Source organism: Rutilus rutilus (genome assembly GCF_951802725.1).
Source record: "Rutilus rutilus genome assembly, chromosome: 19".
NCBI lineage: Eukaryota > Metazoa > Chordata > Actinopteri > Cypriniformes > Leuciscidae > Rutilus > Rutilus rutilus.
Window position 1 is genome coordinate 29,430,573 of NC_140232.1, and position 26,805 is coordinate 29,457,377.

At 38.2% G+C, this 26,805-nt stretch overlaps 1 protein-coding gene across 3 annotated transcripts; it reads left to right on the forward strand.

Moving 5' to 3' along the window:
- The first annotated feature begins 14 nt into the window (after positions 1-14).
- Positions 15-26,772, forward strand: trim33 (tripartite motif containing 33). 3 transcript variants are annotated; one of them, XM_084389219.1, is made up of 21 exons: positions 15-709; positions 5,037-5,155; positions 5,496-5,643; positions 6,027-6,159; positions 6,349-6,465; positions 6,656-6,770; positions 11,857-12,003; positions 12,255-12,372; positions 12,816-13,138; positions 13,427-13,600; positions 16,533-16,742; positions 17,146-17,272; positions 18,285-18,348; positions 18,530-18,680; positions 19,264-19,354; positions 19,445-19,631; positions 20,898-21,021; positions 21,353-21,427; positions 24,109-24,261; positions 25,915-25,965; positions 26,139-26,772. In XM_084389219.1, the coding sequence occupies exons 1-21, from the start codon at positions 133-135 to the stop codon at positions 26,355-26,357; spliced, it is 3,423 nt and encodes a 1,140-aa protein (XP_084245345.1). In that variant the 5' UTR covers positions 15-132; the 3' UTR covers positions 26,358-26,772. The 3 variants fall into 3 exon arrangements, with proteins under 3 accessions (XP_084245345.1, XP_084245343.1, XP_084245344.1); XM_084389217.1 differs by having other exon boundaries at positions 19,264-19,631; XM_084389218.1 differs by lacking the exon at positions 25,915-25,965 and having other exon boundaries at positions 19,264-19,631.
- The last annotated feature ends 33 nt before the right edge of the window (positions 26,773-26,805 follow it).

A 26,805-nucleotide genomic window follows, 5' to 3' on the forward strand; every position in this document is an offset into this window, starting at 1 on the left:
ATTCTTTCATTAATGGATACTTTTAGTCTAATTGCTTATTCTCTGTGACGAACATGAGAGCGACGGCATGACGTCAAACACATCGGATTTTCTGAGCGCGTTGAACGTCAGGCGGTTCAAAGAGGAGCAAAGATGGCGGACAACAAAGGCCAAGATAGTACGGAGAGCTCCGCAAATATGGAGGTAGAGGCTTCGGGAACAGAAGATAACGGAGATAGCGGAGCAAAGGACCCCGCCGGTGTAATTTTAATCGACGCAGAACCGAAAGAAGGAACAGACGAGCTCAAGTCTCAAGAGAACGTTCCCGAAGCGCTGACGACATCCAGCGACGGCGGAGCTAACGTTACAGACGGGACACCAAATGCCGAGAGCACTGAACCGCCACCGCCACCGCCACCTCCGCCTCCGCCGTCGTCGTCCTCCTCCGCGGACAGCACCGCTGCTGGTCCATCACCCGCTCTCATTAACGAGATGTCGCCTCCTCCAGCAGCAGCAGCAGCAGCAGCATCATCCTCCTCCTCTTCAACCCCTGCCGCCCCGATAAACCTACTGGATACGTGTGCTGTGTGTAAACAGAGTCTCCAGAACCGTGACTGTGAACCCAAACTCCTTCCCTGCCTGCACTCCTTCTGCCTCAAGTGCATCCCGCAGCCCGAACGGAAGATCACCGTCCCGGTGCAAGGGCCCCATGGACAGGACACTCGTATTGGTAAGTTAGGAAAAGGGAAGTGAGCTTTTTCAGTTCTCCCCAGCAATCCAGAAACCATCCATTGCTTAACTGTTTACACATGATGACATGTGCGATCATCAGCTGGTGTTTGGTGTTTAACTCATGCAGTTATGGTTATACCGACTGATTGTAGTATTTTAATACACGAGTAACGTTAACTGTCAGAACTTATTTACTCTGTTAAGTACGACTCAGTAAGTCATGTGAAGTTAGTTAAATATCAGCTGCGTTTTCTCTATGTGCATATAGATAAATTTTTTTGATTGCCAGATACCCCCCCAAATGTGTGCAAGGGACTCCTGTCCTAAAATTTAAAAGACATTTATATACTTTTATGTGCTATATATATATATATATATATATATATATATATATATATATATATATATATATATATATATATATATATATAGGCTATATATACACATACACACACACACACACATATACACACACACACACACACACACACACATATACACACACACATATACACAAGTATATCCAACTCTATTCACGTTCACAGTATACTCATAAAGCACTATATAATATATAGCAAATCTCATCTCTGTGATTGTTTGTTTATATCATCTAAAAATATGATTGTCCAGCTCAAATTTGCTAAATGCAACTGTAAGGCATGAAGATATTACTAACATTAACATCATAATTTTCTGTAAAGCTGCTTTAAAACAACGTATTGTGAAAAACTGATCAAATTAACTTGAGTTTATCCTTTGCGACTCATTTAAAAAAACCCCGCACTAACCAGTCTTTACAATCTAATGATGGATTTTCTAACGAAGTAACCTTTTAAAACAGTAAGCCTCGCCTAATTTTGTATTTTAATTCAACTTATATTGAATGTATAGATGTTGCAGCTTCATGCACACTCAGTCAAATTACGTGACGGGTGTCAGTCAGAGTGATGGGCTCTTTTTTTTATGCTCAATGGATAAACTCAATTATTAGCTGATCCAGTTTATCTGACTGATATTTTGACACATCATTGTCTATGTATTGATGATCAGATTCAGTGCTGTCACTATATTCGTGCCGTAGGAGCCACCAGTGAACTAATGTGGTGGTCAAACACAAGGTAACAAGGATTAACCATCCAGAGTTATTGATAATGTAGGGGTCATGGCTTGTGACCCCAGATCATGTACTCATTCATGCACAATGGTTTTCTTTGACAATGCACACTATGCCATCCCCAAATGCTGCATTTTCTGCTGATAAACCAGACTAGAAGTGCTGCTGTGGTGATTGGTTTGTTTTAATTATGCATGCTTAGTTTTAGCATTGTTTTTTGGAGCGTTATCACTGTCTCTTGAATCTCATTATTGGTGCAGTGGAGATATGGGGATATTTTGGTCAATGCACTTGCTTTGCCATTGAGTCAGTGCATTGAGTGCAGTGTATTATCATTTCATTGTGCTTATGTTTCGTGTAATAAGTTAGCATCATTCATTGTAGTTAATAATATATGAACTAGATTCAGCATTAGCTGCAGCCTGTAAAGCTATTTTAATTTTTTTGTGTGGTTCTGGTTATTCACCCATATCAGCGATCACTGATGCATATTTACAAGCCCAAAGGCTGTCATTTCTCTTTAAATCTGTTCACTTTTCTCAGAATGCCACCAGATCATTAATCTCATATTAGATCAGCGCACATTATACTGCAGAATATTTTGCCAGGCTATCAGATTGAATCGTTCATTACACTGACCACAAGTATACAAAATTGAAGCCAGGGTTCAGTGATATAAATATGTACAAAATACATTTTTGCATTGTTTGGTTTGTTGAATAGGGTACACTTTGCTGTCACATTCCTCTTTTTTAATGCATTACAGGCATGACTCTTATGTTTTTCATAGTTAGAAGTTGAACCGAGAACGATTAGACGTGGTAAACTAAACTAGTATTATCTAACTTAAGATTCCCAATTCAGAAGTCTTTACTTTCTCGAATGTATGCAAACATCTAAATCCTATATTGTCAGAATTTGGAATAGATATGCAATTAATTGTTTTTATTTATTAACCAAACCAAGCAAAATGTGTATTTATTAACTAAGCGAAAATAAGAACAAGTAAATAATCTCAGTGTTTTTGCTCTTGTATTGTATGGAAAATAATCAAACATAAATTCTGTAATTAAGTTTGTGCATTTGTCTGTAAACTACTGAGTGTTAGTAATTTTCGATTTATTCTGCATCAATCATGTTATTTGCAACCCTTTTTCCATTGCTTTTTTTATACTTTTATTTTTTTTTAAAGAAATCACACAAGTCATATTTTCAAGCTGTACATTTCCCAAATGCTTATAGAGAGGCCAAATGTGCAGTCCTCCTCATATAAGAAACGTAAAATAGATCAACTAATTGTTTAAAGTTGCTGATCAGCATTTTCTGAAGGTTAAGCACCTAATTTCACTGACATTGGCTGTTTTGTGAGAATTTTGAACTCTTATTTGGTGGTTTACTCCTCCTCTTTTTGCGATCTGTAATTGAAGGGTTTGTTCACTTGCCAGGTTTGTTTTGGGCTTGTCGTAGACGTTTAATTAAAGTTCAGGGGGAGGTAACTCAGCGTTTACCAGCGTGACTCATCAGAGTAACATAACTGAGAAAACTATCCGTGACACACTCTGTGCTGCTAGTTGAATCTCAACAAGCACTTTGTTGTACTCAAGCCTGTTGTCTAACTAGAGTTGTTAAACTGTTATTCTCAGCTCGACTGTAGCCGTCTGGTCTATTTTGCTTTGTTTTCAGACACTTTTCTTGGCATCAGCAACCCGTTTTTGTAGACATACACCATTTTTATTAACTTTAACAGCTTTTAGTTAGCTAATATTTTGATAATGTGAACTAGTTTATGAGAATATTGTGAATTTTGCCAGACTGAATCTTAAAATGTCGGTTGTGTTGTAAAATGTAACAGTCTTGGGTTTTGTAAACATAATTTAATTGCATCATAATTATTAAAGAAAGTGGTTTATAACCCTCTGTTTGAACAATACAGGAATTTTAATTGCATTACAGGGCTCTGCATGTGACGTGGTGTAGAATAGATGTGCCTCAGGCAATGCATCACTGGCTCCAGTTAATATCAGTACAGAGTAACTCAACAGTGAGTTGCACTGTGTTTCAGTGCAGTGTTTCTCCAGCTGCTCTCAGCAGCCAATCATTAGCAGGGGTTTGCAGCTGGGTGCTTAAGGGAAACCGGCTGAAAGCAGTATGAGCCAGTGCAAACTGGCTCCAACCGGTTTGGACTAGTTCTAGCTGTAGCTTTGTGGGGGATTGATGGGCTGTCAGGGAAAAGAGGTGGGGGTGGGGGGGGGTTGCATGTGATGGGTGGGGGAGGGGCATGTCCAATTTCTCAATATGTTTTCAAATTAAATTAAGATGAAATTAAATTAGTTTTATGAATAGATCATTATTTGTGGTGAAATGCTTCTGCATGATGCACACAAAGAGCAGACTATTTGTTATTGCAGGAGATGGCAATTATAGTTAATAAAACCTTATGAATTATTAATGAATCAACCCTTTTTTGGATTTTAAATGCATATTATGTATGCACCCTCAGTAAGAAATTCAACATTCCCTATAGGAAGGTTTTTTTTCCATCCTTTCCCATAATGCAATTTAAATGAAGACATTCTCCAGTTTTATGATATCCAGTTCTAAGACTGCACGTAGTTGTTCTGGCTGCATAATTTGTGTGTGTGTGTATATATATATATATTCCATGAATGTGTATCTTTGATATTAGGCTGCATGATTTATTATAGGTAAAAACAACGATTTGGCAGAGAGAAATCACCCATTCACATTTTTAAATTTGGTCAGGGCAGTCAAGCTGCCGATTGCCATTGCTGATCTTTTACAAAAAATCGTGAATTTTTCCTGTGAGTTCTGTAAATACCAGTGCTTCTCAGTTGTAATTAGGGATGTGTCATTGTAGTCAACTAATATACTAGTCCAAGTAGTTCCATTCTATATATATATAGTTTATAAAAAAAAAATCTACATGTATTACATGAAGAATAGACAGCAAACAAAAACTGTAATGCTGGACCAACAGTTTTCATTTATATTATGAACCAAGTTGTTATTCAGTGTTTTTCTTCTTTTTTTTGTCTTTTTTTTATTTATTATCCTGTCATGTCAGTTATTGTCCAGGGCTTCACGTGAGTACTAATCATAAATGGATGCATGAATCACCTGTATCCACTCCTCTGTTTGTTCACAGGCTTTGTTAACTCTTTGTTTTTTGTTTTTTTATGTTTTTGTGCAGTGAATGTCATGCGTTGCACTGTGTGCCATCAGGAGTACAAACAAATTGACATGGTGGACAATTACTTTGTCAAGGACACTTCAGAGGCCACAAGCACATCAGTGGAAAACTCCACACAGGTCAGTATCAGCTCTGTGATTTTGACTTAACTAGAGTATAACAATCTTTCCATCAGTACTAATAATTTTGCATTAGTGAATAATTGATTTAAAATGCCTAATTAACGCTGTTATCCCATAAATGTATTTTTAGAAAGTTACTGTATCGCATTGCTCTTTGTTTTGTCAAATGAAATTGAGCGAATATTTATTTAGAATCAAATTCATTGGTGTTCACACACTCCTAGATTAAACCTTACTTTATTAGCTTGCATGCTATCATATATCAACTTTTGGTTGTGGACTTCAGTCGTCTAGACATTATTTTAAAAGATGTCGTTCTTTATTTGCTCTGTAACAGGTTTGTACCAGCTGTGAAGATAATGCCAGCGCCATTGGATTCTGTATGGAATGTGGGGAGTGGCTCTGTAAAACCTGCATTGAAGCGCATCAAAGGGTCAAATTTACTAAGGACCATAAAATACGCAAAAAAGAGGAAGTATCTTCTGGTACGTGCTGTAGACTAATTTATTTCCATTTTCAACTGCTTATATTTGCAAGGCAGTTGCGATATGATTGTTTTCATTATGCTGAAAGATGCTTTGGTCTTGTAGTTTGGATGTTTCAGCAACGGTGTGGCGCATCTGTTTTGCACGTTTAGCAGGCTGAGTCGTAGTACAGTTGCTATGGCAACAGGCAGAGTTTTGAGTGAGTCGCTTGCTCTGCCTGTACTGTTTTCATTAGAGCTAACCCATTTAGTTTCCCTCTTTTCGATTGAGTTTGGCAAGGCGCATATGAGAACATATGGCAGTCATAGACTGAGAGAATAGAGGGTCAGGGGAGGAAATAAGCAGCAAAAGATGAATTTGACTATGGTGGTTCTGTTTTGTAGAATCGGTTGGTACGTCAGGCCAGAGACCCGTCTTCTGTCCGGTGCACAAACAAGAGGCCCTCAAGCTCTTCTGCGAGACATGTGACACTTTAACCTGCAGAGACTGCCAGCTGCTTGAACACAAAGAACACAGGTCAGCCAGACCACTCTGCACCAGTAACCATGCACCATCTTCATCTGAACTGTATTAAATCAGCTGGCAATATATGAAAGAGTTTTTAAACAAGACAATCAAATGAAGAGAGAATAAGTTCCTGCACCAATAACATGGCATTAAAGGAATAGATCAGAATAGAACATGTTTTTTTTGTTGTTTTTTTAGGTACCAGTTTCTAGAAGAAGCCTTTCAAAACCAGAAAGGCATCATTGAGACATTCATGACTAAGTTGCTAGAGAAGAGGAACTTTGTGGAGTTCTCTGCATCTCAGGTGCAAAACAGGTAGGACTTCTGTTGCATCGGTTTAATAGTTGATGACGTTCAAATTTGATTGCCAAGTCTTCCTGATCTTGTTTTTTCATTAAAGAAAAGTAGCTGGACATGATTGAATCTTTGGCAGAATTGTATTGAATTATTGTTTAATGAACTACTGGGTCTTTTTAATGTCTTTTATTCCCTTTTTTCCTTTTAGAATCAAAGAAGTTGCAGAGACGCATAAGAAGGTGGAACATGAGATAAAGATAGCAGTCTTTACTCTCATCAATGAAATCAACAAGAAGGGCAAATCTCTACTGCAGCAGCTGGAGGTAAGCGTACTGGCATCAATAAAGCAAAAACTATTTGATTTCCTAAGGAAACAAGTCTGAAATTCCAATTAAAAGATGTTGGTACGGACAGCAGAGATGATCTTAACAAATAATTGAGTGGCCAATTCTATGACAGCTTATTTCTGCATAATCCATCAAGCATCATTGACAAAAGGAAAAATGTGCATGTATGTTATAAGCAGTGTAACTTGGTGCTATCTCATCATAATGTGCTTGTGAACTGGATCAAATTACAAAGACAGACCTATCCAACAACCAACATTATTACAATAAAACTGCAGGCTTGTTATGGCTTTGAAAAAAAAAAAAAGATAAGCCCTTGATATCAACATGCAGGATTCTTCCCTTTAGGTGATTCTTATGGGGGAGGGACATTTTTTTTTAGACACTTTTCTTTATAAATTACATTTATCTTATCTAAATGTTTGCTTGCTCATTGTAGTTGTTTTTACAATGGGGAAAATTTGTTGCTCAAGAGTTTACACAACACAAGGAAGCTTGATTTCAAAATTAATTAGCACAAATAAATACAGTAGAATAAAGATACAAATGAATTAAAGAGAAAAGTTTTTTGGGTAGGTCTAACACTAGTATTCAGGTACAGAAATACTATACAGATAATAATTAATGTACTCAAATGTAAAATAACACTGGATAGTCTTTAGCCTCTTTCACACAGAGATTCCGGAAAATACACAGATAAAGTGACCCGGGATTTGACCCGGGTTCGTTTGATTTTGGTTCATTCACACTGCCAGTGATTTTCTGGAATCAGAGAGTGCGTTCACACACAACCCGTAAAAATCCCGTAAAGACATGTGACATCGATGTGACTAGTAATATCTCAGCAACGTCTTAAGTTTGCTTATGAGCTGCGATTTCTCTCTCGAGAAACCACGCTTGTGCATTTTTTTTCTCTGATTCGATCATAAACTTGCCCATTACGTACCGTTTCACAGCTGGCAAATGATCCCGGCTTCAGCGTCATCACTACGTCACGGCATTATTACGGCTTTTGTTCACATAGCGCGCGTTCCGGGATTGAACACGGCAATGTTACTAGGTCCCCAACCTGGCATCGATGCCGGCATCAATCCCGGGTCGTGTTTGCGTTCGTACAGAAGGCGTTCTGGCAATTTGCCAGGATCATCGCGCTGTGTGAAAGGGGCTTTTTAGTCCTGTATAAATTAAATACATAGACTATTAATCCTGATTCCTTACAATTAAAGCAATTTTTTTTTCTCAACTGTTTTTTAAGACATAACCAACTGTGTTTATGAGGATACTCTTCAATACCTGAATTTTGACATAATTTTGTGTTTTTGACCGTTAAAGCGCTATAATCCTAGCCTGGCAAGCCAGACCTACATCAAGATGTTAGGTCTGGCAACTCACCATAGACACGGCTCAATCCGAGGGGCGGGATAAACGGCTGTCTTTCAAATTCCCTCTGCACGCAATAGGATAGCGCTACAACCAACCAGAGCGTTTTCCCAACAGCGGAGCTAACGTTAGTTGATAGATTCAACTTTTGCCATATCTGGCCGGCAAAACTACGAACACATCTTCCTTTTTTAAGAATGACTTAAGTGCCGTTCTTTGCTCTTTTCTCAAAGAAAAACGTAACTCCAAGTCCTCCAGAGTCGCGGCCAAAGCCGATTCGAAAGACTGTTCGCCAGCAGCAGCCATTCTTTGTTTTCAAGTAGCAGGGAACCGTCGCAACTCTGTCGTCATTATGTTAAGCCCGTCCCACCTACTCTATACACGATGTGATTGGCCTGACCCAATTTAGGTTTTTACAGCTCCGAAAGTCAACGGAGAGTTGCTAGACTACCCTGGCTGCAAAATAAATTTTGCTGCCGCTAGGGTGCGTCTAGATTTCTAGGCTAGTATAATCCGCAAAAATAACTCTGTTTTGTTACTCGTGAGCTGTTTGTGATGCAGCTTTATGTATGTGTGCGAGTACTGAATGGTTTAAAATTGCTTGAATGTTTAAATCGGTAAGACTTAAAAAGGCGTGCATATGATAAACTTGAGTGACTATGCAAAACTGTCATGACTCCTGAAACGCGAGAGTCTATCGCCGCCTGCAGTGCGCTTGATGCTTGACTTGTGCAGATGCAATGTGGCGATGTTAAGCGCATTTTGAGAGAGAGAAGACGCGGCACCGCTGAATCTCACACACTATTCGTGAAATTACGTCTAGCAGAAAGTTTTAAAATGAGTGATTTGATCTTATAATCTGTGTGGATTCATTTACTCATACAACCTACATGCTAAAGTGAATAAATGTTTGCAGGAATTTCTCGCATTATAACCTGCGGGAATTATTTAAATTAAATGCAATACCCGCATATCCCTGATATTTAACATGCAGTAAGTTATTCATGTATTGAGATGCAAAATCTGGAGCTGCATGTTAATTCTAGATGTAAACAGTGATATGTCTCAGCTGACCATTTGTGATCGGATCACCTGAGACGCATGTTAATACCTAGTGCAAACAAGGTCATTGTTATTTTCTAGCCTCCACATTGTGTGAACCTCATCACATGCCATAAACCTTGCGAATTGCTGTGGGGGAAGCTTTACTGATTGTATGAATTGGAGCAAAACTGCTAGTGAAAGAACAGAAGGGACACCGGTTTACAAGTGATTGATGCAAGCGAGAAGTACAGACCCCTCCAGGCAAAATTCAACAATGTATCAACATCTGAATTCAACAATTTTGAAAACTGAAGACTGAAGGTTTGAGAGAGGCCAAATGTGAAAGTGCAGAATGTCTGAAAGGGACAGTGCTGTTTTTTCAGACACCTACAACTCTGCTTCAGGGCTCAACTCAAATTAGCCCCAATTGACACCTTTGACTGTGATTCACACACCAGTCAGTGATGAATCGAGCCCTGCAGATGTCACAGTGTTTAATGGTGTTACATCTTCAGGGAGTCTTCATCAGTCATGAGATTCTAAAGGCTGATTTTTACTTCTGCATCTGACCTATGCTGTAGGCTATGTGTCGGTTTTCATTTATACTTGCAATTACACATGCAGAGGGAGCGGTTCTAGCAGACCAATCACCGGTCCACAGTTTTGGAGAGGTGCACGTCAGGGTACGCCGTAGGCTACGCGTGACATAGCTACGGCGTGAGTTCGACGCAGAAGTAAATTGGGCTTAACGGTGAAGCCACTCAAGTGTAGTGAAACTTTATACAACTTTACACCTGATGTTAATGTCCAACTCTGGTGATCCAATCACAAGTGGTAAGCAGGGACAGATTGTACTTTTTACTACACACATCAGATATTGCAAATGGCCCACATTTCAACTGACTTGAGAGCCAAACAATGTCACAACTGGCTACTTGACTACTTTAGGGGCTTTCGCACCAGGTATTTCAAGGAACATGCCACCAGGGTGGTTTCCTGAGAACTAATGGTTCCCTTAAGAACATTTTCCTGGTTGCATTTGCACCACCAGTAGAAACTTTGAAGTGACGTAAGCCGCACTTGTTGTTGTGACTTTTATTTTGACGGCGCGGCGGACCTTTATTTTGACGGCGCTGGGAACGCCAGAATCTGAGCACACAGTGCTCGCATTCTCCGTGTTCATTAGTTTATGATCTGTCTAACAGTCCTGTCTTATATGTTATTAGATAGAAGTGTTATACATAGAAAGTAGACAGTATATGAAAAGGTATTAGCGTATGCCGTGTGGTTGATGTCCAGAGTTGCTAGCTGAGCAGAAATGCATATATAATCATGTTTTGCTTCGTCCCCTCAAAGTTGCATTGTATTTTCTCCTCAGCGTAAAGGTTAAGAGGCCCATCTATCACTGTTTGTTTGTTTGTTTGTAGAGTTAGTTTCTGGAGTAAATATATAGACTATAATCTGTGTGTTTACACAGCTTTTAAAAAAAATGACGGGTGCTGGTGTTTCATGTGCTTTTGGCCAATCAGCGTACACTTAGTCACAGATAGTTCCTATAGTGCTGGTGTAGACCCTACTCTGAAGTAGGAGCTAAATTAGTTCCTCCAAAAAGAGTTCCTAGAACTAAAATCGTTCTAGTTCCTGCTGTGCGAACACTCCAAAATCTGGGTACTTCCACCAATAGTTTTTGGAATTATGAAAAGGTTCTTCCACTACGAAAGCCCCTTTTTGATGAGGTGGCTGTCACTTTTAAGGTTTTGTTTTAGATGGATGGGGAAAATGTAGCTGAAGGCACTGTGCAATGTGACGCATAGAAACAGGATGTCCATTTAAATGCATGTCATAGTACCACTTGTGTAGTCTGTATAAACCAGTGTGATTTTTGGAAACTAAAAATATTCACGATAATTAAATTAAACTATAAATAGTAGATAACCTTAACCTTCAACTTAAAAAAACCCCCACACATTAGAAAGATTGCATTGGCAACTAACTGAAATGTGAAATAAAAAATTGAAATAAAAACAAATGAAAGCTGAATAGAAATGATTTAAGATAAAAAAAAAAACATCTTATAAAAATGACAAATGTGCAAAACAAAATTATTAAACCTTAAGCTAATTAAAAAAAAAAAATACTTTTTTAATACTAAAAATAATTCTAAAATAATATTGTGTAAACTGATATTATTTAAAAATTCACTATATCTGGTTGCGTGTTATCTAGTTTTGCATTAAGGCCAGTTCACACCACACTGACAAACGCCAACAAACATGTTTGTTGGGTTTTGTCGAATCAGTGTGTTACCCCTGTTGGCATTTATTGCCGTTGATTGTGCAACTGAACATGTTCAATCAGTGTCTGTTGGGCCAGTGTGAACATGAGTTATTTTTCATAAAATTATAAATCCAACAGCCAACTTTGTTTGTGTTGGTTGCCATTTTTCTGTGTGGTGTGAATTGGCTTTTAGTATAAAAGGTCAAGTTTTTGTTCTGGAAACTTTACATGTTAGCACATTATCCTGCCCCTCAGCCTCTCACGTTTATGGTTTGACACTAGCAAGTCCAGAATATGTTTCATTTCAGTCATTCTTAATATTCTTCTCTTCCCTCTTCATTCCCTCTATAACTGTATAAAGAGTGTGACCAAAGAGAGGAGTATAAAGCTGCTCAGCCAACAGAGGGACATCGGCATCCTGGCCCAGCAGATCATCCATGTGCTCAACTTCACCAACTGGGCCATCAGCAATGGAAGCAGTACAGCCCTGCTATACAGCAAGAGACTGGTCAGCCAAAATGCTTAATTCTCTCACAAAACACCTGTTTCCTTTTCTTTTAGGGTCCATTTTTGCATATGTGTAATCTTTACTGGCATTACACCTTCCAACAATAACAGTTCTGCCACTTGTACTATCTTGTACTCTTTCATTTTAAAGGATGTCTATACCATATCAACATCAACTTAAATGACAAAAAGCATTGCTATTGTAGACTCCTTTGTGTCTTTCCTCATTCGCTTTTTTTCCTAACTCTGTAGATCACATACCAGCTGCGTTTCATTATGAAGGCCCGTGTGGACCCAGTACCTCAAAATAATGGAGCAGTCCGCTTCTTCTGTGACCCCACCTTCTGGGCCAAGAATGTGGTTAACCTCGGTATTGACTCAACTTTAACTTAACTTGCGGCTGAAACCTGTTTTTATTTCACACAGAGAAACCATGTCCAAATTTCAGTGACAAACATACACAACCAGATTTTAAAATTAAACTGTCTGAAATATCATACTATGGTTATTATTTATTTATTTATTTATTTGTCTAAAATATATCACTGTGGGTATTTTTTTTATTATTTAATTTGATATTATTTAGATTTATTTTATTGTATCATTTGTGAAATTAAACATTTTGTCTAAAATCATAATGTGGTCATTTATTTGAATTCTTTTAAATTTTATTTGATTAAATTTAACATGTTGTTAAATATCATATTTAACAGTATTTTAACTTTTCAGAGAGTGACACAAATTTAGACCTGGTGTGAACGGGCATTTACATGCTTCAAGATGCATTGACCCCTGCTCTCCTTTTTCGTTCAGGCAATCTTGTTATTGAAAAAGTGTCACATACTGCTCCTCCACCCAGCATGATGGTCAATCAGCAGATCTCTCCCAGTCACAACCACCCAGGTAAGCACTCAGGACAGATCAACCTGGCCCAGCTGAGGTTGCAGCACATGCAGCAGGCTGCGATCGCTCAGAAGCACCAGCACCAACAGCACCAACAGCAGCAGCAGCAGCAACAGCAGCAACAACAACAACAACAACAACATCAGCAACAAATTCAGCAGCAAATGCGCATTGCTTCACAGATGTCCCAGCATCCCAGACAAGGAGGTCCACCACAGATGATACAGCAACCGGTAAGTTAGAGATTAGATCTTTCCTGCTTTCCATGCATGTCTAGTTTATTCTGGTCTAGCTGGTGGACCAGCATTGTCTATGGTAATGAAGTACATCTCTTCTTTAATTTTTCCTTTCTCAAGAACTAACCTTATGATTGGTTCAGAGTATATGTCAGCAGAATTATATTTGGTTTAGTCTTATAAATATTTGTTGATTTAGAAATTATCGGCATTTATAATTCCTGATTGTATGTTTTGTTCATGCAAGGTCCAGGACTTCATTTCTTCCACTTTCTCACTTTTCAGCCTCCGAGGCTCATTAGTATGCAGGCCCTCCAGAGGGGTGGAGTTAATGGCTCCTCCCACATGTATCCACCTAATCACATGCGCATGGTATCAGCGCAGAACCGCATGCCCTCGGCGCAACCCCGACTAAATGGCCAGCCGTATCCCATGATGCAGCCTCAACTTCAGAGACAGGTCAGTGCAGAGACTCCAGCAGGTCACATGACAAAAACCCAAATGCTAAGACGTCACTCTCTTCTTCTTCACTGTTGTTGATTTCTACTTTGAACAGAAGAAGTGAAAGCAAAATTTAAGCTGCTTAATCTAGCCTGCTTTTTTAGATCCGTTCTGGTCGAGTGTCAGTCAGCAATAATTATAATCAAGGAGAGTGAGCATTTCTGTTATTGACACCAACAAAGCATGTGACAGGCTTCAGTAAGTCACATGACATAACACAGTCAATCACTGGAGACAGCCAGGAAATAAAATTGCAGGTTTTTAATATTATCCTCTGTCCTTAGATGGGAAACTTTGCCTGTGACCAATGTTTAGTTATAAAAAAATATATTGCTGCATATTAAATAGTGATTTATCTGTGGGTAGAAACAATAACAATTAAATAACCATTAAATGGGACAGTGGGACTGATATTAAACTGATAAATGAAGTATGGTTTTATTAGGGCTGTCAAAATAACATTAAAAAACCCGTTAAAAAAAATAACGCAGATTAATCCATTCCGTATTGACAAGGCTCGAAATTGCGACCATTTTGGTCGCATATGCTCCTGAAATTTAATCTGTGCGACCTAAAAATATATTTGGGAGCATTTGTGCGAGTGCAAATAATGGTTGTGGTGCGACCTGTTTTCATTTCTCTAAAAAACGTTTGTAAATTACTTCACAGTGTGTACCTTATGTGCGCTGATACGCGATGGCCGGACCGTCATTCTATCCAACGCTATATAACCAATCCCGGGGTTTTTCCTGCATTGATTTTTTTTGGCGGCCGCCAAAGCCTTTTGATCGGTGCGTGAGTGACTGCGCTTGACGAGAGAAAGCCCCGGCCGCGCGCGCGCTGTCTTGCTCTCTCTCCCCCGCGCATATTAATCAAAATCATTTGACACGATAGAAAAAGGGTGGAAGACCGAAGTTTCACGTGGAGCATTCGGAGATTTTTTTTCTCCAAAATTACCGTGGAGTGTGAATTGTGCTAAAAAATAAACTACCGGGATAATCACACTGTACGCTTGCCGTATGCTACACGTCCACTAATGACACGTCCGATTCGCGAACTAATGACTCATTTGAACCGATTCACTTTAATGAATGGTTAAAACAACTGATCTGTCCAAAACACTCACGAGACGTTTGAATCGGTGTATAACAAATCGGTACCACTTTACAATAATGTTCCACTTATTAAATTCTAGTTAACACAGTTAACATGTACTATTAATAAACTGCACTTTGTTAATTTGTTAACCATTGTTAATGTTAATTTCAACATTTGGGCTACTAATAGCCTACATTATTGAATTATTTATTTATTTTTTATTTGTTAACATAGTTAATGCACTGTGAAGTAACATTAATGAACAATGAACAGCTGTATTTTTTTTAACTAAGATTAACAAAGATTAATACAGCATATTAATAGCAATAGAGTGCCAAGTGCCAAGCAAAAAATGCAGGGACAGGTGTGTGGCAAACAAATCAGGTTCATCAGGTTCGATTATTAAGGCTTTTAATCAGCAGGATACGTCAAATATAACCATACTGTCTATGAATATAACACCGCATACACCATCGCCAAAGAAGAGCTTGCCTTCACTTAATTTATGTCAAACGACAAATCATGTGCCAATATCATCGGGGTGAGATGATATAGAGCCAGAAGACCAAATTTCAAATCTTGGCCACAGGATGAAATAAAATCTGTTAATATATAATTTGTAGTTGTGGTGCTCCTTAATTTTTGGTGGGTGCTCCTAAATTTTTGCTGGTGCTCCTAACTTTTTGAAGTTGGGAGCACCAGTGCTACCAAGTAAAAAAGTTAATTTCGAGCCCTGATTGACCTTTGAACCTGGAGCCGTTCTAGCCACCATTCGACTGTAAAATGAAGGAGGGAGATGAGAACGCGCTGGCGCTGCCTGGATCACACTGATGATGGCTTTAGGCTGAAACGCGTCTGTGTGGACATGGTATAAATAAATATGAGATATAACTATGAGAGTGCGGTTTTTCATCTTTATTGGATTATTGATTGGAACATTTACTTATAAAAACGGCCTGATGGAAGTGTTGATAAAAATAAAGTCGTCTGCGATGTCTGAGGCAAGGAATTTGCATATCACCGGAGTTTGTCCACTCGAATGTACCACATCAATGCAAAGCATCCAGGGGTTAACGTTAATCCGAGGTACGACTTAGCACGTCCCGTGATACCAACTCCAGCAGTCAACGTCATCTTCAAACCTTTTATTTAATAATAATAAAAGAGTTTTTGAACTTTAATGTCACTAATGCTGATTATTCATTGATTCATTTGAATTGAAATATTGAATACTTTCACAGCAAAAATGTTGTATGTGATTAATTAGATTACATTTTTTTATCGATTGACAGCCCTAGTTTTTATATTATATTTTTGTATTAAATTCATTATTCTTATATTTGAATATATTATATATTAATAATAAAATATTAATATACAATATACATTTTCTTATAATAAACATGTCAAATTATTTATTAAAGTAGTAAAAATATATATATACTTTTTAAAATTATAGTGTCATTATTTGAGTAAGTAGTGAGTAATATAAAATATATTTCTCATTAGTATGTAATTATTTCTTGGAGCTGCTATCACATTCATATTGTAATCATGTAGTGTGTTTAAAATGCAGACTGCAGTGTAAAATTCTTTTCAGTTGTCAGACTAGGTATCATATTTTTTTTTTCTACATTTTTACATGAGAAAACAAAATCCGTAAATTGTGTTGCATTTCACCTAGGACTCATATACACACCATGTTCCACAATCAGAAATAAGTAAATATACCTGCTGTATTGAAAGCGTTTTTGCCATTTTCCAACACATTTCCCTTTTCCCCCCCTCATAGCACTCTAATCCTGGGCATGCTGGCCCCTTCCCTGTGGCGTCGCTACACAACATTAGTGCTGCCAACCCCACCAGTCCCACCAGTGCCAGTATGGCCAATGCCCATATTCACCGTGGCCCCACCAGTCCAATTGTCGGCCCCATAGAGCTCATACCGTCAGTCACCAACCCTGAAAACCTGCCCTGCCTGCCTGAAATCCCTCCTATTCAGGTAACTTTACTATTGCATTTTCTTAGACTGATTGTCAGATGATTAGGTGCTGTGGTGAGATTTAGCGGTTATAGATCTGGCCTGGTAACCAAAAGGTTGTAAGTTCAAACCCCAGAATGTGTGATCATGAGGGCACAAATCTAATAATTGTGTGGAAATGTAATAAAGAACCTAAATGTAATAACTTTTGAGCCTGAATGTAATAAAGCATTTAAATGTAATAACTTTTGGGCCCAAATGCAATAAAGGTTCTAAACATAATTACATTTAAGGCACCTAAGGCAATGAGACAAAGACAATCCCTATACTTGGATCTGCTATTATTGTTCTTCATATAACAGATGCTTCATAACCAAAGCGAGTTCTTGTGTTGCAAAAAACTGACTGTTTTTATAATCACCAGCTTGAAGATGCCGGTTCGAGCACACTGGATAACCTTCTCAGTCGATATATTTCTGCTAGTTCATATCCTATTATTGGCCCCACCAATCCCTCACCGGGACCTTCAACACATTCCCCAGGATCATCAGGTACTCCCGCATGTGGACATTTTTCCAATAGACCTTTGACATGAATTTTTGACACGCATTGTTTTGGGATTCAAATGTCAGTGTAGATTAGCATACATTTAAATAATGTCATGAAATATGAATGCAGATTAGTATTTTATATGTATAATATTTATATATGCCATACTCTTCGTGCCTTCAGTACCGTATGGCAGAGACTCCCATCTGACCATTCGCACCAACCCGAGGGGCTAAGACTTTACTGGCTCTGCTGGCACCATTAATGCATGCTCAGTGCCTCTGGTTCCGTATGGCATAATCTCCAGTGCAACCATATGCACCAACCCTGGGGCTAAGGCTGCATTAGCCCCCCCCCGCCATCGTTAATGTGCACCAAATGGTGTACTACCTCACCACCACACAACCAATCTCACCAACAACTCCTAGCTAGCATATATATATGCTTTTCACCATTATTACATCATGGTTATTTGATTACCACGATTATTGTTATTTCAAAAAAGGAAATATTAAGCGTGTATAGAAAGGCAATAAAATGTGCAGTGCAGCAGTTTTCTTACTGCTCCGAATGAGCTCATGTTTTAAACATTGCAAATATTTCAAATATTATTCATATCATTCTGCCTCATGCATTTTTATTTTTGCATTTCAAAGCCTGAAATGAAATCATACATTTGTAAATTATTTGTATGATTCAAAGTGAATAAATGGCTAAAGGTCATTTAATGCAATTTCTTAAGACACTTAATTGGCATCCGAAGTTTCATTGTCATTTCAGCAATAATCATCATCATATATTATGTTGATTTTTTTTATTATTGCAATTTTACAAAATTCTGATTAATTTAGCATTTTGTGGCTATTTGAGATTTTAAGGCAGATTATGCATTATTAAAACGTAAATAAAACTCAGATTGGTGTTTGCCCTCAGATAGAACAATATCTGCTACCTTTTTAATGTTCTAAAGTTTTTTAATTTTAACATGCTCTTTCTGTGTCTCTCATTCACAAGGTTTATCTAATTCTCACACTCCAGCTCGTCCGTCCAGCACGTCAAGCACGGGCAGTCGGGGCAGGTCAGCATTCAATGTGTTTTTTACCTCAGTCCTTTCACCTTTCATGTTTAAAATGATTTTATTTATTTTTTTACCAGCTGTTAATTATAGCTTAGAACTGAACAAAGAGAATTATGTATTTGATTTCCGAATATTGTGCAAAATTGTTATGGTGTGTCTTTTGTTTGTTTGTGTGTTTTAGTTGTGGGTCAGCCAGTAGACCTGGAACGGGGAATACGACAGTGGACCAGGTGAAAGTCAAACAGGAGCCGGGAGTTGAGGAAGAGTGTAGCTTTTCTGGAGCAAACATCAAAACAGAACGCTGTAAAGATGGCAGACGGAGTGCTTGCATGGTATTTACCTTGAGCTTGCAGTTTACACTCATTACTTAGTCCCAAATGTTTCCATTTGTTTCTTTTATATAACCTCCATGGACTCAAAAAAGTTTGTTTTTGTGAAGAGACCCCACATAGCACAGTTTATTTTAAGGTGTTCTTTATTAGTCTATTTACACAGATAAGTACTGAGTAATATTGATTAACAGAATGTACTTATAGGATTAGGGTAAGGGTTTATTTTAGGATCAGTTGCTTTTAATAATGCATAATATACTGTTATTACTATAGTAAGTACATGTAACAAGGACAAAGAGAAAGTTTAAGATCAAAATGAGCTGAAACATAAAAAAATTGTTAATGAAAAGCATGATTTTCAACTTCTACCTTCAGATTTAGTACAATAATAATAATAAAAAAAAGGTCATATGTGATTTGTTTTATATGATCCAAAAACTATAATGATGTGGGGGAAAAAAAATATCGAAAAAGTTCTTTCACCCTTTTGGTTCCCAAAATGCTAAACCTGTTCTTTCTGGCTTTGATACAGTTTGTTTCATTTTGCACAATGTCTGTCTTGTTCTTATTTCTCCTCAACCAGATGAGCAGCCCAGAAGGAAGCGTTACTCCCCCTCTTCCCATCCTCGGCTCTGTGTCCACCGGTTCAGTCCAGGATATTTTAAGAACACTAGGTGAAAATGTTAAATCTGAACCACAGAGTGATCATCTCTTATCTTGTACGAATCCAAACTTCAGTGCACCTCTAACCAATGGGACCACAGGGTCAAATGGAAGTCAGCGGGGAAGCACTGCTAACGCAAACAGCCAGACCACTGTAGGAAAGGAAGACGACCCGAATGAGGACTGGTGTGCGGTGTGTCAGAACGGTGGAGAACTGCTGTGCTGTGATCGCTGTCCTAAAGTCTTCCACATGACCTGCCATATCCCAACACTCAAATCTAATCCCAGGTAAAGAATGTGGCTTTATTTACACAGACAATGCAACACATTTGGCCTTAATGGGGTATATTACCCATTAGCATTAAGCTTTGTATCAGTAGAAACCCGGTAGTATTTTCTAATGACCGTGCTTCCCTCCCTCATGTCCCCCTGAGACGAGAGATTTCTGTATTGTGTGTCTGGAAAAAAGCCTCAGATGACGCAAAAATCGTCATTTTGCGTCATCTGAGGCTTTTTTGGCCAGAGGCTAGAGACTACAGACAGTAGGAGGAGCTAGTCCCGCATGTTTTCAACCCGCCCATAGGGGGATCTCACGATAAAACGGCGTCTTTTCAGTTTCGAGTCAACTAGTAGCCTAGTTGTATCATTGCTTCCGATACTGCCCTCTGTAACCGGTCGGAGTGGCTTGGGAGTGGCCTCGTAAGGCAGCGAAGCAAGTGCATTCTGGGAGTTGTTGTCTTTCTTCATTTTCTGGCTTTTCTCAGTCTAGAAGGCACCAACTTCTAAAATAATTTCACATTTCTACTACATAAATGACCCAATTTAAATACACATTAATCTTTCCAGCGGTAAAATATCCCTTTAATGGTGTTACAATTTGACATATAATTTAAGATTGCATCAAATCATAATGCATTTGGATTCCAATTCATAAATGACTCATTTTATTTTATTTTATTTTTAGCATTTCTAATCAGGAATGAATAGTTTGTTTTATTTTATTATAATTTTAGTTTTAACATGCCATATTATTATATTCTTAATATACTTTTATTTTATTTAAAATTAAGATGCCATCAATAGCATATTATTGTATGACATGACATGTTGTTATATAATTTTCTAAGGGCCTGTTTACACCTGGTCACTTCATGCATTTTTACTGGTCGGATGGCTTTTGTCACACTATTACATCATAATGTGACAAGATACAAAAAAAAAATTCAATAAAGTTTCAGTAAAAGCTTTTTTTTCTTTTTTTTTTTCTCAATTCCAGTTTAACTGCCGGTGAGGCTAGCCTTAACCTTCGGGTTGACATGTACATTGGTGCCTGTCTGGACAAACTTTTTTTAATTGTGTTGTTAATTATTTTGTTTGGCCTTACACTTAACACTTAACCTGGGAAAAAAAGATGAGTACAGAAATAAATGACTGTAAATGTCATAGAAGTAGTATAACAGATGAAAGACTTTGTGAATCTCTTCCCTTTAGGTTTTAAGGCTTTAATTCCTGATTTTTGTGTTAATCATGTGTTTGTACCCTCTTCTGCTGCAGTGGAGATTGGATGTGCACGTTCTGCAGAAGTCTCACAAATCCAGAGATGGTATACAACTCTGATGACGATTCACCCAGTAAGAAGGACAAAAGTGAGACGGCAATGAGTCCAGGGGACCAACGAGTGAGTCACAGAGAAACAAACACAACAATAGTCACAAAACAGCGATCTCTTTTTACTTTACCCCGGATTGGTAGATTGGCCAAGTAAGATTCCTTTCACGAGGAATCTCGTCATTAATTTATCCCAATACTTCACATGACACGCTGTATTATGTAATATAAAATACATACAGTATATTGTGAGATTGTTTGGCTCTAAAATATTTACTTTGCTAGAACATGAACCTGAGTGACCCAGTATGGTTTTTAGATATAACCTATAAACCTTTTCCAACAAAGTTAATGTTTTTGCAGAATTGCAGATTCTTTAAGTTTCTTCTTGTGTTTTGTAGCGATGTGAGCGCGTGCTGCTGCATGTGTTCTGTCATGAGCTCAGTACGGAGTTTCAAGAGCCCGTTCCTGCATCGGTGAGTTTCCATCAAGACCACAATATCCTCATTTCCCTTAAAAGCAGATATTTCTCATGAAGTGTTCTTAAAGGACAAAGCTCAGCTGTGTAATTGGACCATTGGTCAATATGATCTGTAGCATTTAATTGCTGCCTCTTTGCTAGGTCATTAACACTATTGCAATAAACAGCAGCATCGCTCACATGTATTTCTGTAGTGACTCCATTCATCTGGTTTCAAACATGTATTGAGCCTCTGGGCCATTTCCTGCTGTTATTTGTCATAGCGGGAATATGATTCTTGCGTAATTACGTTATTGAGTGAATGCAATAATGCATCCGCTTGACTGGTAATAATGTTGTCTTATATACCACTTCACTTTAGTCCATAGTTCTGTTCTAAAACAGTGAGCTGTCCTGTTGTCTACATAGGGATCTGCAACACAATTTATGATGTCATTGTTGTCAGATTTTATTCCTGATATAAAATGTAATTTAAAGGTTGCAATGACTACATTTACATGTGCACCAATAATGTGATTATTTCCAATAATCAGACAGAGTAAGGGCTTGTTTACATGACACGAGCAAACCTCTTTGTTTCTGTTTACTTGCAATTTGTATTGTTCTGATTATTTTCTAAGATTTGTGGTTATTTATACCGCCATTATTCGCATACCTCAATGCACAGTACAAATGATGAACTCACATAGGGTGTGTGTTGCTGGCCAAGCTCCTCCAGCGGACACGGATTTGTTTGGCGATTCTTTGGTATTGGGCCTCAGTCAGTTTTCCTGTGATGCATCTAAAAAAACATCAATATACTGCATTATATTCATGTCATGCAGTGTTGTCAACACGGCAGTTTCTTCAGCATGCCAAAAATGCACATGCGCGCTTTGGTCAGAGTAGAATAGATGTTTACATGCCTGTTTATTGCGATTAAAATCAGCATACGCCCCGTTTTACTAGGATTATCGTTGCTAGGATTACGAGCGTTGTGAAAGTGGCATGTGAAGGCCAAGTATGGTAACCCATACTCAGAATTTGTCCTCTGCATTTAACCCATTCAAGTTAGTGCACACACATTAGGAAGAGTGAGTAGTGAACACACAAACACACTGCAAACTGTGGACAGACACACTCAAAATTGCTGTGGTGCCCGAGGAGAGATTGGGGGTTAGGTGTCTTTCTCAAGGGCACCTCAGTCATTTCCTGACGGTATTGAGACTCGATCCCGACTGACTCTCTAACCATTAGAACAGGACTTTTAAACTTTACATGAGGTAAAGTTTAATCGCAATATTGCCTAAATCTCATTATAATCGCATTATGAAGGTGCATGTAAATGTATTCATTGACAAACAGAACTCGGTCTTTCCCCATTTATAATATATATGAGCTGTACTTGCATGACTGGAGGGTGCTACTAAGATGCCAGCTGAGTAAATTGACTTTCCTTACAAGGGGTACTGTAGAAATTCTAGATATTAGGTGAAGATCCAAGCAGCAAAAACTGAACGTTTTAATTAGATGGAACTAGGGCTGTAATCAACCAAAGAAAATATTGGTCGACTGAAGTCCTGAAATTTTCGACCTAAAAATTACGTTAGGGAAAAAAAACTTTTAATTAATTAGCTGCGCACTGTGCGCAGTACTTGGTAGGCTTGTTGTCCGCCTAAATGAATTATAAATAAACATAAAAAAATAGTAGGCTATTTGCAGTATATTAAATCGTTTTTGACCTAATTATTTTGCACTGAAATGAGTCTGACACGAGTCTGTCGGCTCTGGCAGCGTTGCATCACGTGCACCTGCGCAATATCATAGCCTATGATTTCCGAAAATAGTACTATGTTGTCAACTAGTGATATCATCACAAGAACTTTTGAGGAATATGCAGCATAATTTAGACAATTGTTTTTGTCATATGTATTATAATAACTGACAGACACTGTCATTTCAGCCGCTCTGTGCAGCGCAGCTTTGCGGCTGAGACACGAATAGACTATTAACTTTTTTTTAAATGCTGCCACACCGCCGATGTCTTTGTTGACATTGTAGAAGAGGACTGACTAACTATGAATTGAACGCTCTCACAATTAAATAAATAATATTCAGCAAACCTTCTAGTAGCCTACTTTCTTCAATCTGTCTCTCTTCTCCAGTGGGTTGGGCTAATCCAAATGAAGTGAAAACAAGGGGGGTGTTCTGAAGACAGACTGTTACCTGTGAAACAGGGGTGCTCTGAAAACACCCCCATTAGCAATTAGTGCTTTCCACCTGATGAAATGAACGCGGCAAAACTGATGAAATGAACGCGGCAAAAAATCGACCAATCAGAATTTTGGTCGAGCCAGAACATATCGACCAAATAATCGACTAATCGACTGGGAGATTACAGCCCTAGATGGAACCTTTTTCTGTCTATATTCTTGAAATGTTTTTTTTTTTAATAACTATTTTCCTTCTTTTCCATTATTTATCTATTATTATAGTATCTATTGAGTACTATTTTGAAAGATCTTTTATTTTTATATTTTCATTTTCATTTTAGCTTTAATAATAGTGCTTTTTCATTGGGATGCACATAATCATACCTAAAAATGTCGAGTCGATGGGTAGATTATTTGGTGTTGGAAGAGAGCCGCATGTCTGCAACGTTATTGTTTTAATGCTGAAGCCTTGATTTCTCTCCAGGTACCCAATTACTATAAAATAATAAAGCATCCAATGGACTTGACCCTGGTAAAGCGGAAACTACAGCGAAAACATCCTCTGCATTACAAGAGCACTACAGAGTTTGTGTCCGACGTGCGCCTGGTCTTTAGCAATTGTGCCAAATTTAATGAGGTGAGTACGGGGAATGTCCTTAACCTGTGTGGGGGGTGTGATGGGATGTTGCATGTAAGAAACGAGTATTTGGAGAGTATGAAACACACTAAAGCAACACAGCATGAACATGTGATGGATTGCATGCTTTTACTTCCTCATATGTTCACCAGTCCAGTACTAACAATTAAAGGAATGGTTTCAGTCGAGCTGAGCTTTAATCAGCGGCGCTGTTTTTCTTTTTCTTTTTGGATGTTGCACTAGCGTGTCAAAGGGCTAACACACTTTTTCACTCCGTTAAAGAGATGTTTATTACATTTTGTTTGAGACATTTGATTATTGTTCAGCACTTTTCTTTTGAACAATAAAAATGAAAATGACAATCAAATGCATGATGTGAATGTCAGTTTTGCAGTCGTTCATGCCTTCTGACATTCATTCAAGACCCCATGAAGCAAACTTGACGAGTGTAAGTTTATGCATTTCATATTAATACCGGAAGTACGGGTGGGTCTTGACTTTTTGCCAATATGCTTTAATTTGGGAGTTTTGCTAGTCGTAACGAGGAACTTACTCATTCTAGAGAGCGAGTGAATTCTGTCCGCTTTTTGGAGTAGACTAGTGTAATATTAATAACTTTAAAGCAAACATACATGGACTAAAAGCCACAACTCTCATTTCTTTTTCATGGGGTCTTTTAAAGTGTGTATGTAGAGTGTTTAGTGACTGTAAAATAAAACTAAATGGCACTGATGCTTTTAAAATCACATTATGTATACAACTGATTTGATTTAGTTTTATATCCCTTAGAAAGTCGTGATTGTAGATTACAGATGTAATTTTTAGCATTTAGTTGATGTTGTGAGTTTTGAATGTTGCCACTCGATGAGGTTTGTGTTATTGAAAGTAAAACTTTTTTAAATTCAGTGGCAATACGTTAATAAAATGAAAGATGTGATTTATTACACACAAACGTTTTATAGGGATTGTTTGGCTTGTGTTTCACCAAAGGATGTGTACATTCCTTCATGTCCACTTTAGGTGATTTCAGTGGATGGATTTGATCTGTTTGAGGGTCTGGGTTCATCACAGTGGCCACTGAATGCTTGAAGTGCATAAATACTGTGTTTGTTGTGGGGAAAAATAACTTTTATCTATAGTCAAATCCTCCAAGACACCCATGTTAAATACTGTAGCACTTCACACTGTCATTGTGATACTTCAGTGAGGTTTTCTGAAATGTTTATTTCTGTCTAAAAATAAGCTGCAAAATGAGGGAGACATTTTACTGTCTTCACAAGACTTGATGACTGGCATTCATGTCAAAGAAGCATGTTATTATTAACTATTTTTGAATTTTATGTAATTTTCCCTCCAATTTATCTGTTGCATTTAGTTTGGGTCTGTCAGCATAACTGCCACTTGTTTTTTGTTTTTGTTTTTTGAGTATTTTAAGGCAAATCCCCTTCTAGTTTCCATGTGTTTATATAGAGAGGCTGTTTGTTTATGCCTTATAACTGAAAGGCATTTATTATGAGCAAACCAAAAATTGTGCTCCTTGGACATTTTTAAATACAGATGAGGTTGTGACCTCACTGTGTTTATGGTATAAAATCTTTCTTCCCCCCTTTCTTTTGTATCTTTTTTTTTGTGTGCTGTCGTTGCCCTTTTTAGATGTCTCGAATAATCCAGGTTTATGATGAGGAGAAACAGAGTAATGTTCAGGTAAGATGTTTTGTACACCACACCGATGGGTTCAGCAGTGCTGGCACCCAAAGCAGCCGAAACTGGAGTTTTAACCCTTTCTGTGATTCTCTTCTCCTCCTCTTCATTCCACCCACTTTCTCCTCCCCTTTCCTCACATTTCCACACTCTTTCCCTTCTCCTCCCTCTCCTAGGCCGACTCGGAAGTGGCAGAGGCGGGCAAAGCTGTGAGTCGGCGCTTCGAGGAAAAACTGCTGGAGATTTTTCCCGACCAGACGTTCCCAGTAGTCGCGGAGAAGGAGACACGACCCGAGGCCGATAAAGAGGATTCGGAGGACTCCGACGATGATGTGGTACAACCAAAACGCAAACGTTTAAAAGTGGATGCTGAGAAGCTGATGCACATCAAGTGAAGAAACAGGAAACGTCTGCAAGAAATAAACTGTCTTCCTCTCAAGTCTTATCCTGCTCTCTGAAGGGTGGGATAATGCTGGAACTGATGCGATTCAGATGCTTCATTTGTTTCATGTTCTCCCCCACCCCGACGATCCATTGTACATACTGCGTGAGAACTTTCAAACTTGCATTGTGGCATTGTCTTCGGAGGACGAAGAATGAATCGTTGAGTGTCGATGAAGACACTTGTACAGATTTAAATAGTCTTGTTTTGGTCTGATTTAGTATATAACTTTTTTTTTTTTTTTTTTTTTCTTAAACTATGACTTATTATTATTATATTTGTAAATCTATTGTGAATGATACTTTATAAATGATACACTCATCTCTCCCTCCCATTGTAAGATAAAGTTTATCATATGGTCCACCTGCTTCCTTTGCATGTGTATTTTCTTATTCCTACAG

What these genes read in the sequence shown, in the direction of transcription:
- trim33 (XM_084389217.1), top strand. Translation starts at nt 133, where the DNA reads ATGGCGGACAACAAAGGCCAAGATAGTACGGAGAGCTCCGCAAATATG. An exon ending in CTGAAATCCCTCCTATTCAG is followed by an intron (nt 16,743 to 17,145) that starts GTAACTTTACTA and finishes TATAATCACCAG; the next exon opens with CTTGAAGATGCCGGTTCGAG. An exon ending in GCAGACGGAGTGCTTGCATG is followed by an intron (nt 18,681 to 19,263) that starts GTATTTACCTTG and finishes CTCCTCAACCAG; the next exon opens with ATGAGCAGCCCAGAAGGAAG.